This window comes from Ptychodera flava, chromosome 19 (genome assembly GCF_041260155.1).
Source record: "Ptychodera flava strain L36383 chromosome 19, AS_Pfla_20210202, whole genome shotgun sequence".
Lineage (NCBI taxonomy): Eukaryota > Metazoa > Hemichordata > Enteropneusta > Ptychoderidae > Ptychodera > Ptychodera flava.
In genome coordinates, this window is record NC_091946.1 from 34,057,120 (window position 1) to 34,069,004 (window position 11,885).

At 40.0% G+C, this 11,885-nt stretch overlaps 1 protein-coding gene across 1 annotated transcript in view; it reads right to left on the reverse strand.

Moving 5' to 3' along the window:
• The window catches only part of LOC139119364 (protocadherin Fat 4-like), a 51,420-nt gene extending 42,841 nt beyond the window's left edge, over window positions 1–8,579 (reverse strand). The window contains exons 1-4 of the mRNA XM_070683152.1: window positions 8,310–8,579; window positions 1,215–1,331; window positions 722–843; window positions 138–196 (exon numbers count right to left, since the gene is read on the reverse strand). Of these exons, the coding sequence (XP_070539253.1) occupies window positions 138–196; window positions 722–817 (155 nt within the window). The 5' untranslated portion in view covers window positions 818–843; window positions 1,215–1,331; window positions 8,310–8,579. The remainder of the gene's footprint in view (window positions 1–137; window positions 197–721; window positions 844–1,214; window positions 1,332–8,309) is intronic.
• Between the last annotated feature and the right edge of the window lie 3,306 nt (window positions 8,580–11,885).

Below are 11,885 nucleotides of genomic sequence, written 5' to 3' on the forward strand. Positions count from 1 at the left end.
ACAGTAAACCTTGAAGTATAGAGCATCAGCAGCTCAAACCCTTATCTCAGTAATGTCGGAGAATCTGCGAGAGTTATAACTCACGTCGAGAAATGTTATTGAAAACAGGTCGTGGGCTGATAAATACTTATACTCACCGAAATTCTGTTATTTCAACTCTTTCGAAGTCACTATTGTTAGCATAAAGCTGACTTATCTTAAGGATAATAAAAGTATACATATGCAAAAATGACATTGACAGTTGAATATGTGAAGGGAATTTAATTACATTAATTGTGAAGTGAAGTAAAGTGAATTTTATTTCAACAGAAATATGTAGACATAATATATACAAGTGCGAAAGATCTAGAGAATACAAAAAATCTTAGATCTTAGATCTTAGATCTGTTGTGGGTCATGAACTAGTCAGGTCCATATCGGGTGCATTCATAACAAATGCTGGGGGACGTTGTTTTCACTGATTTTGAAATAAAGGTATCGCCACATAATGCCACATAACGCCACATAATGCCACATAATGCCCCAGGTATATGTCGCCTCATAGTACAATAGTACAATAGTTACAATACACGTTTGGTTTGGCAATCGCCGCTTTGTTCCCCAGCATTGTTCCCCGTAAAGGAACTGTCTTTTCGGACCAGGGGTTATGAAGGATCCCATGAGCTATCAAATAATAAATTTTAGAGGGGAATAAATATCAATGCAATAAAAGCTATCTCACCTCTCCGATAATGTCTTTTTCTAGTTGTCTAAATTTTGGTGAAGTCCGATCGGCCAGCTCTTCGGAGTATTCAGCATTTTCGAGTGTGAACGACATGGGAACTGAATTTTCTTGTTTGTCATCTAAAAAATGGAATGAATCGATATGTAGGCCACCTAGACCTCTGGGTAGTGATTTTATTTAAAGTTTTTGAGATAATAACTGTTGATTTTTGGACTTGCTTTCAAAATATCTCCACTATAAAAGCCGCATCGATCAGTTACATCCAGACATAACCTTTATGTGCCGTCAATGCATAGTAGTAAGCGACTGACAGTACATTGTGTGAAGAGATAAACTACCCTTGGAAAACTGTATTAAATATCAGGATCAGAATAAAACACAATAATTTGATCATTTGACTTCACAAAGTATTTTGAAAACCTCTCCATAGAAATGAATTAATCTACATTAATTTTGTACAGTTTCGGGCACAATCTCGTTTTGTACAAACCTGATTTCTGCAAGCACTGCTCAGCATCTCCCGATGGACAGTTACAGAAATAGTCGACAGAAGAACTAATGCAGGTGGTACTTCCTGGACACGGGTCGGACGCACAATAGTCGGGAGCTGGAACCGAAATTGAACACTGTATTACTGGATAGTTTCAGCGGACGACAGGTAGGAGGTCTTTGTGAGTTAAGTTAAAATGTGAGGAAGCGTATGATCGGAAATGACAATGTGACGCACGCTAACAATAAACTCTGTCAGAGTAGCAACACTTGCATGCCTTTTGTTCCATGGTCGTCTCGGTAGACTATTGGCTTTTCATATTAAAATGAGCTCCAAAGGTGTTAAACGTTTTGGAGGCTTTGTTTGTGGTTGATGATTAGACGAGATTATGCGAAAAATACGACGAGATGGCATCGTACTGCCAGTCGCGTAGCAACCATAGTTACTTTGTGAGCTCTCAGGCCAGAAACACTGCTTCACGCCAATCAAAACATAACACGGCAGCATTTTCATAAACATGTCCTTCCTTGACGCACGTGTAAAAGAGTACGACTGACCGTAAACCATTGAGTAAAACCAGACAGTATCGATAAAAGACTTTCAAATTTGGTGCAAACACACTCATTATATATTCATAAAAATATGAGAGGAATTTTTAAAACGGTAAAACTCGTTTTCCTGAAGCTCAAAACACTCCCGTTTTCGCCAGCACGTCAATTCTGCTCAGCACCACACGACAACAACAACACAAACTTTGCCGAACATACTTAAGCTTAAAGGCCAGGGCTGGGTATAAATAGCAACCTCCCCTGTTGGAGTTAGTTTATGCAAAGCGTGGCTTGGGTGGCGTCACGCTCGATCGCTCCGTAAAAACCATGCCAAAATGGTCACAGGCGAAGAAACTTAGGCGTCCATGCACATGTACCTAACTATGAATGTCTAGTGATTGAATATATATATATATTTTTTTGATTTGAGCATAAATAAAGGTGATTTTGGTCGATGAATGTATTTCTCTTTGTCTTCAACTTGCGTGGCAAGCGGCCACAACAAAGGTCTGCAAGCTGTCAATCAAAAAAGGACGCGATACAGGTGTGAATCGGTAAACGTTTGCGATGTCAACATGTTAGGTACGCACAGCCATGTAATTAGATGGGGCGACCGCAGTGCAGAGCCTAGCCGCATGCACAGGCACTCTTTAGCTGGGTAGTCTGCTAAATAGATCGATTTTCAGCTCGATCTATCGATCCCGTAGTCGATATGCCCACCTATTAAAACACCCATTTAGATTGCAGTGCCGCATGTCGACTACGGGATCGATAGATCGAGCCGAAAAGAGAGCAGACTACCCAGCTCGAGCCCCTGTGACTGCAAGTATGCCATAGCGCGTTCTCGCGTAGAGTAGACGTCGTACACGCCGCTATTTCCGATCGTTTCTTCCACAGAACTAGTCATTTAAAGTTCAGATTCAAGTTCTTTTAGATTTTTCTGTCGTGAAAAGTATTATTAGGCCTATTATCGTCTTGCCGTTTTAAAACATTTTGATGACCTAAACGACATCGTGTGTTGTTCCATTGCCATGGACACAACTTCTGGCGCAATCAACGCGAACCTAAGTTGCGGTTTGTGCACGTGTCGCCCAATCTGCGTTGTCGTAATTCACACAAACTAAATGTCAATCACTGACTTTTTTAGATACATTTGTGACGTTCTTCTAAGATTCACTTGCCGACCGTGCAGTACTTCAAAATCACTTATGCGGCCTCGCGAGGTAGACAAACTTTTTTGGCAGATAGTTTGTGGAGTGATCGCTGTAAATATGAGTATTTTACGGTACTATTTGCACTAGCGCAAACAAGGCATTGTGCATTTTCGCGAGCCAGAGCGTTATTTCCGCTCCGTAGACCACAGGTCCAGTAGGCGTAATTTGTGATGATTTTTTCCTATTTTTATCATAAAAAATAATTATGAATATTAATAAATTATTAATGTGAAACTTTTTTACACACAATGTCGTCTACTTTGTGTAAATGCCATCTGGAAACTCCATGTTTTGATAATTATGATTTTAATAAATTATGATTATGATTAATAAAGTCATATTTACACATTGTAATGTGCTTATGTGAACAACCCTCTGGAAACCCTCATACAGTTTCACAATCTATTCCAAAATATACAAGTGACACCATTGCCCAGGTTCAGTCTACGGCGAGAGTTACCATTGCCCAGGTTCAGTCTACGGCGAGAGTTACTACACAGTGTATATAAAGAGAAGGTAGCCAGCTCCACTCGACAGTAAACTGACATACCCATGAATTACCTCCGTTTTCTTCACTTCTGCATGTTGATTCTCAAAATTTCTCCCGGTGTTGGCAAGTCCATAAATCAGCCATCAAATCTACCCAGTTTCGACCACTTAGACGGAAAACTTGTGAAGTTTGGGGCTGCGAGAAGGTGTATATCGCCAATGAAATGATGCTGTATTAGCGGAATCGACAGCATCCGGGATCTTTTAGGGCCGTTTGCGAAATTTGAATGTAGCCGCCAAGCGGGGCCGAGGGCGGAGCCATGATTTAACGTTATTAGATATGCTGACATAATTGATCGTACGGCCAATGAACGCTCGTGACCTTTGATAAGACCTCTCATCAGTTGACCCGAATGTACATGTCTCTGATCAACATCAAAACGTGGAATGAGTTTCATTTCTCTAGTTGGACGATGTATTTTTCGAACTTTATAACAGTTGTAAGGTTGCTCCAAAGCAGCTTACTGAGTATGCGATCAATGGAGGTGGTAGCTTCAGCGAAACGGGGACAGCATCATCTGAACAAACACCGCGGCAGGCAGCTCAATATAGATTGCAGTGATATTTCGCCGTGGCGGTGACCTTTGATTTGAACGCGTTCGCCGCTGCGATATCACAGCTAGGTTTCCACGGTATCCACCTATTTCCGAAGAACCTCCGCCATGTGCACATCGTACCCACAAATACCTTGAATAGCAAGGAACACGACTAGCACTTCCAGGCTTACTCTAACTTGCTCACATTTTCTTGCCCGTTCTCGTTTCAAAATTTTAGTGTGTTTTTCCATAGACCCTACTGCATCCGTGTGTAGCGTCAATTGTTTTTCCCAAAGACACAGAAAGTCCTCGCTTCAGTTTCTGAGTGTGATAAAACTGCAGAGCTTCGGTTAGGATTTCCAAATCTGCGTAAGGCTGTTCGCAAATTGTTTTTCTATTTGCGTAAAATGTACCAAAAATGCGTACAACATGACTCATGTAAGTACCTATATATAACAGCTGTCTACGCGATATCGAAAACGTACCGGTTCAAAAGTCAATGAATAGGCCTAAAGTGTTCAATAAACAACATCAGTGACAATGTTTTTTCTTTGATATTAGTTTCACAATTTGTTCTGTTCAATTTTCTGTCGACGATTTTCATTTCTTACTAATTATTTAGACTACAACTTCCCACTATTGCCTTCGCTGCCTGACCTATCATCGCTGCTCTGAAGTCAAATTCACTTACTTAGTCTCGGGCCTTCCATGGTTATCACCATCAGATCATTTATGGCATCGTCACTCAGACAACTACGTTTCGATGTTGTAATCCTATTTTGGGTACTGCACACGGGACAGATGAGACTGGAATCACGGCTGCAATTATGGCCAATTTCGCAATATTCTGGAATAAGTTTGCAGACCGGCATAAAACTATAATTTTTAAGTCCACGTAGCATTAACTTAAACTTGATATTCGACCAGGAGATCTTCAGGGTTTACAAGTATGCATTGGGCGCAGCGGAAAAAAAACCATTTTTTTGCAATAACGACGAACTTTATTGACCTTGTTACATTTTTATTGGTACAGACTTGAAAGAAAACGTGATTGAAAAGATTTAGGACAGATATTACTAAATTATGAACATTTTTATCAGCGAACAATTTATTTTCAGTCCTGGATAAACTTTACAATGGAGGGAAACTACGTGTGCTCATGTCTTTGTTACAGAGACTGCGCTTTTTAATGCGTATCGGATTACGCAGACGTCATTTTACTTTGCGTACTTCAAAGTAATAATATGCTTGAAATACACAGGATTTTGCGTTAATGGAAGCTCTGTAATAAAACTATTGTAAATCTCTGAAAATCACAACTTCAATTGGGAGGTGACTGCGTGTTTGTACGTACGTACGCTGTTTGAGGTCTCCTCGCCAAGTCGCTGAACTTGACATATTTTCACAAGGTCAACCGGGTATCTATCATAAACAAACACATCTGCAACCCGTCATCCGTTTGTAATCACACGTACATAGCTTGGACCGTTGAGGCACCTACATCCATGGACAGACCATGAAGTAATCGTACAGTGTAAGTGTAATTTTCATGTGTAAAAAGGTCACGAGCGTTCATTGGCCGTACGATCAATTATGTCAGCATATCTAATAACGTTAAATCATGGCTCCGCCCTCGGCCCCGCTTGGCGGCTACATTCAAATTTCGCAAACGGCCCTAAAAGATCCCGGATGCTGTCGATTCCGCTAATACAGCATCATTTCATTGGCGATATACACCTTCTCGCAGCCCCAAACTTCACAAGTTTTCCGTCTAAGTGGTCGAAACTGGGTAGATTTGATGGCTGATTTATGGACTTGCCAACACCGGGAGAAATTTGAGAATCAACATGCAGAAGTGAAGAAAACGGAGGTAATTCATGGGTATGTCAGTTTACTGTCGAGTGGAGCTGGCTACCTTCTCTTTATATACACTGTGTAGTAACTCTCGCCGTAGACTGAACCTGGGCAATGGTAACTCTCGCCGTAGACTGAACCTGGGCAATGGTGTCACTTGTATATTTTGGAATAGATTGTGAAACTGTATGAGGGTTTCCAGAGGGTTGTTCACATAAGCACATTACAATGTGTAAAATATGACTTTATTAATCATAATCATAATTTATTAAAATCATAATTATAAAAAAAATGGAGTTTCCAGATGGCATTTACACAAAGTAGACGACATTGTGTGTAAAAAAGTTTTAATATTCTGTAACATTCACATTAATAATTTATTAATATTCATAATTATTTTTTATGATAAAAATAGGAAAAAATCATCACAAATTACGCTACTGGACCTGTGCGTAGACCTACGCACAAGTCAAGCAAAGCTGTTGCCGTAAAGAGGTGTGTTGTTTACGACGAAGGGCATTGTGTAACTCTGAGAAACGACATTGTGATGATTTACGACGGCACCACGAGGGCCAGCGTGAGTGGGATCGTCTGAGAATGGACGACTCGATGTGATGATTAGAACGATGTTTTTTGACAAAAGATCTAAACATAAGCGTTATGATGAGGAAAAACGCCGTATATGTTATCTCCCGAAGTGGAAAGCACAGTGGCCTTCATATGTGGCCTTGAAATATGACGGTTCCAAAATGTTTGTTCATCGTGTCTCAAATACCCCAAACCACTGGGAAAGCGAAATGCTTTTCTTGACGGATGCGGCATGTTTCGCGTTGAATCGATAAGGTCTCACGCGTAATAGTCAACCGCATTTGGACTGTTTGGTGCATCACAGATGAGATCGTGACGGGGACAATGATTGTGGAAATTTTGTGGGTCCCGCTGAGCCCGATACGGTTTCACTTGCCAACACCCTGATCGCATGCACTCGCAATGCGTGAACCGAATGACGACGACCAGCGACAGAAACTGACCAATCTTTTTACGACGGCATTTATGCTTGCCAAACACGGGAAGCCGATGTATGATATGCCCGGATGTATGTACCTTCATTGATGTTTGACCTGCGTACAGCCTACAGGTCTGTGTGTTCCCGGCGTTATACAGCCTCTTGTGATGATGGGGGACGTATAACGCCGGGAACACACAGACCGTACGCGTATACGCAGGGCTACTTCAATGTGAACTTTTGAGAAAAATCCGCGTCAACATCGGCGAAAATTACTAAAATAAGAAAGCCCTGAAAGCGGCTACGGAATTCGCTGCAAGTATTTTGGTCCTGATTATTACAAATGGAGGACAAGTTGTGAGGACAAGTGAAATTGAAAATCCACTTGTCCGACGGACGAGTGAAGTGGAAAAAAAATTGTCAAGCCCTCGTAATGACGTCGTTAGTTGCAGCGGTGGCGTGGTGTTGTACCTTTGTCATTACAGTTGAAGTCGTTGAAGTACACCTGTTATTGCTACAAGCACCGCGGCTTCACGAAACGTTGTTTCTCAGTGTACTGGTCTCGCCGTTATATTCAGTTACGTATAATCTGTTGTTTGCATGTCAACACATTGGCCTGTTTACAACCTCCTGTGCACACTAATCGTGACCGTAATTTGCAAAGACATAAACATTCGATCCCGCCCGTGAATGTCAAAGGTGAACGGCATTAACTTGATCCCGGGTATCAAGTCCCTGGCCTTTAACAATTGGCGAAAATCCGAAAACTACCGAAGGATTCATGGTCGGCACTCTTCGGAAAAGAGAGGCGAGAGCAACCTTAGGCGAGGCGAACATGGATGGGTTACGTAACCGCTTCACGCCTTAAACAATACCCGTTGCCACTCTATCTATCTTTCTCTATGATATGATGTAGCAAGCGCCATGAAACACTATGACACACGCCTATTTTTATTATTATAGAGGACTGATTACCACCATTTAACAGTTTAATGTAAAATGTATGGTTTAACAAACTTTACAATAAAATTTGTGTGCACATATAATTGATGAAATGAAATGATATAATATTGTATAACGTAGGTGAAATGACATGATGACATGTTACTACACGATATGACCTGTATGTAAAGACATGGTACGGTATGATATGAGACGATATGATAAAATTTGGCATGTCATGATGTGATACGATAGATTAAGCAATATTGTATGCCGGTCCATAATGGACGACAGCTAGCTTTGCACGTCATAATGCACAAGGCGAGCAAAGTACATTGTGGAGTGAAAGTTTGCTTGAGTCCATTATGGGCCGGGAGGGGTACACTATTGCTACTACTTTATAGTTTTGGCAATACCAGGGAATTTGTAGATGTAAAAAAACCTACCTGTACCATTAACAACAGTTGTCGATTTGGTGCTTTCAAAGGTATTACTACCGATGTTTATCACGGTTTTCACACTTATTTCGTAGAGAGTCTCCGGAACAAGCTGTTCTAGTGTGACCTTTGGTGAGGTAGTATCGACCTCATCATAGTCACCACCAGATTTCCTCTGAATTGCGACTTTAAAGAAATCATACTTCGACCAACCAACTTGAAACCACAAATGAATACTGTGTGAATCAAAGTCGATGACGTCAATCCATAATGGAGGCTCGGGATCTGTCAACAGTTTTAAGATAATTCGGAGAGAGAGAGAGAGAGAGAGAGAGAGAGAGAGAGAGAGAGAGAGAGAGAGAGGGATCCACTAACTAGTACTGTGCAGTATAAATGACCAACTCAGTCCATTTTTCTCTGTCCATAGCAACATTTTGAGATAAGCTCAAGTTGTTTTGAACATAGCCGTTAGCCATAGCCGGCTGAGAATTCTCAGCAGGAAACATGATACATTTTTGCTGATAAACAATGATTGCATTTCACAGTTATGCTTTTTAGGAAATGGTTGCCCTGATGATCGACCATGACATATCACTCGCCGGGTCATCGTCTTTTGAACTTTCAAACGAACAGAATAAATTCAGTGCTGTTCTCGCATGCTTCATTACAAAATGAGTGCATGTGGGTGTCTAGGATCATCCGGGCCTTTTGTACATATTATGTGCAAGTATATTAATGACAAGGGAAGCGCCTCGTATTCGAAAGATTTAAAACTTTTGTTTACACTTCCTCAAGAAACTTTAAACCATTGTTTATCAAAATCAAGAATATAAATGAGAGGTCAACACGCAGATTAAGGTTAAGAGAAACAAATTACCTGAAATTTGCCGATATTTGAAATTCAGAATGGCCATACCTTCTGTTACCTCTCTCAGCAAAATTAAACTCTATTTTCGCGAAAATAGAATGGCGAAGAGTGCATCTGAGACGCATTCCCTGTGCAGAGAATACATATAATGTTCAAAACCTTACCGGTTACAAACTGGACTTGGTTGCTTGTATTGCTTCCAATAACAGTGTTTCCAGTAACAGATACCATGTATTGCGTGCCAGGCCTCAAATCCATTAATATCACGGTCGAGTGGGAGGATAAAGAGTACAACATTCGGGTTTCTCCGTCGGCAGTGTATCTGACCTGGTAGTCTAGAATTTCAACTTGGCGGCCATTTCGAAACTGATCTTGCCATGCAATGGTTGCACTTCTTGAGGTTGAGTTTACAATTCGCAGATTTATAGAATATGCAAGATCTAAAGTACAAACATTTAAACATAGCGAATTAGTAATTGTCAATAATGCGAAAAATCGTTCATAGTAATTGAATGATAAGTAAGGCAAACACATAAGTTTTCGACGGGTGGTGCATTGTTTTGTTAAATACTCGCTCGTTAGGAATCATTTCTGATATAGGAAAGTAAAAAGATGAACAAGCAAATGTTTTGTTGCTGTTAGACAAATGGAATATAACAACCACACTGTCTACATACATGTAACTAATTGTACTCTTATATTGAATATATTAAAGTGGAGATCACTTCTGTGTGTTTTTTTCTCATAACATCCGCGTTGATAAAATTATTCGCAAAATACTTTGTCAATATGGGGGTTAAAAACCCATATATACATACCAGGTATCTGCGTAGTGTCTGTCGTTACTGTTTCACTTGTTGTCACTCGCTCAAGTAGTCTAGTAGTTTGTTCTGTGGAAAGTTGCAGACGACTGCTTCCAGGTTTGTCATATACTGGTGTGGTAGTAGCATACCCATCAGGTGTGGTGTACATATATTGTTCATCGTGAGTAGAAATGGTATCCGTGCTTGCTGGAAAGACGAGTGTCGAGTTTTCGAGAGAATATTCAATGTCATACAGGTAAACAATTGAAAAAATGTTTACATGAGCAAACGTTTACAATTTTTTAGGTGGAGTTAAAGACGTGTAGGTTTATAGTGAGCGAACGTGTACAATTTTTTAGACGGAGTTAAAGACGTGCAGGTTTACAGTCTATGGAACATAACTACAAGTCATCACAAACACACATACACACACACACACACACACATATATTTGTGAGTTTATGCTTTGAAGTGAAACAGCCAACATGTAGCAAGTTTCGCCACCTTCGTGTTATTCTCGCGGTTATATTATTCTCTAATTGTGAAATGTTGTTAAATATATAAATTACCAATTCCTGAGTCGGTACTGTAAAATGTCTTAAACTACTTCATATGTTAGTGTATAATTGTAGAAAAGAGAATAAGAAAACAGAATTCAGACTAAAATCAAATGATTGTTTTAGCAACACTTGGAAATAAAACAATACAAAACAGGCTCTAGCCTCATTTAAAGCGTCGCAAACGAGAAAAGACCAAAATTTTATGCTTAATTAGTATCCACAATTTGGTAAATATCGTAAACAATTACAGCGAGTCTCTAAAGAATTCAAACGACATATAGTAATACCTGACAGTTCAACAATGTTTGCATGGTGAAAACTTCGGACGCGTCGCTTACAGTTTTGTACAATGGCGCCCTCATATCCTTGCAGTACATTGCAATGAACAGTATATGGTATTATGATATTAAGGTCCATACACTTTTCCTTTCTTTGTTCTTTTGCCATTACTTTATCAAGGAGATGAATTTATAGTTTAGCTATTTACTGTTTGGAACATTTCTTAGGCTGGAGGAGTCTTTGGATCTGGAAAATGTAGGAAGAGTTAAATTGACCTTAAGAACAATATTGCTTACGCCAGGAATCCGACGTTGTTTCCTCGGCTGTTGTGTCCAAGCTTGTTGTCTCTGCAGTGGTATTCACAATTCCTAAGTCATTAAAACACATATAACGTAGATTCTTGGAACATTTTCGTTAACAGAAAACACAAAAGTCTAAAGTTAAGCATTAACATTTCCTATTCTAATTTTAGGTAATATCATACGTGAAAAGAAAGCTTGCTTCGTTTTTATTTACATGAGCATAATGTTTTGGAAATTTCAATATTCCTTGAACAATAGTTAGAATACATGTATTTATATCATTTAGGCCTACATTTTAATGCTTCTTTATGTACAATTAGAATATAATTTGGTAGATATACGAAGAAAGCTCCATTAAGTGGACGTTTGGTGGCACTCCACAGTTTATGAGTACCCCTGAGAACAAGATATGATTGATTGCTAATTTAATCACTACATTAAGGGCGTGGCAGCTAGAGATTGTCTGGGTGGAAGTGAACATTTATTTGACCGTCACGGTGTTCAATGGCGTGACTATCACCTGAACGCTTTTTTCCTGCCAACAGGTATGTCCATAAACACAGTCCCCCAGCCCCATGATGGTGGGACTGTTGTTTACCCATTCTGCGCACCGAGACAAAAGAACTCCAGAAGTTTCGAGATCAGTGAGGGGTGGGGGGCTATGCCATAAACGTTCGACCTTTTACTTTCATTTTGCTAGAGACTCAACTACGTTACGAAGAATACGTAAATCCCGTGAAATACCGTCCTCACTGTTGTGACGTCCCTTAGAG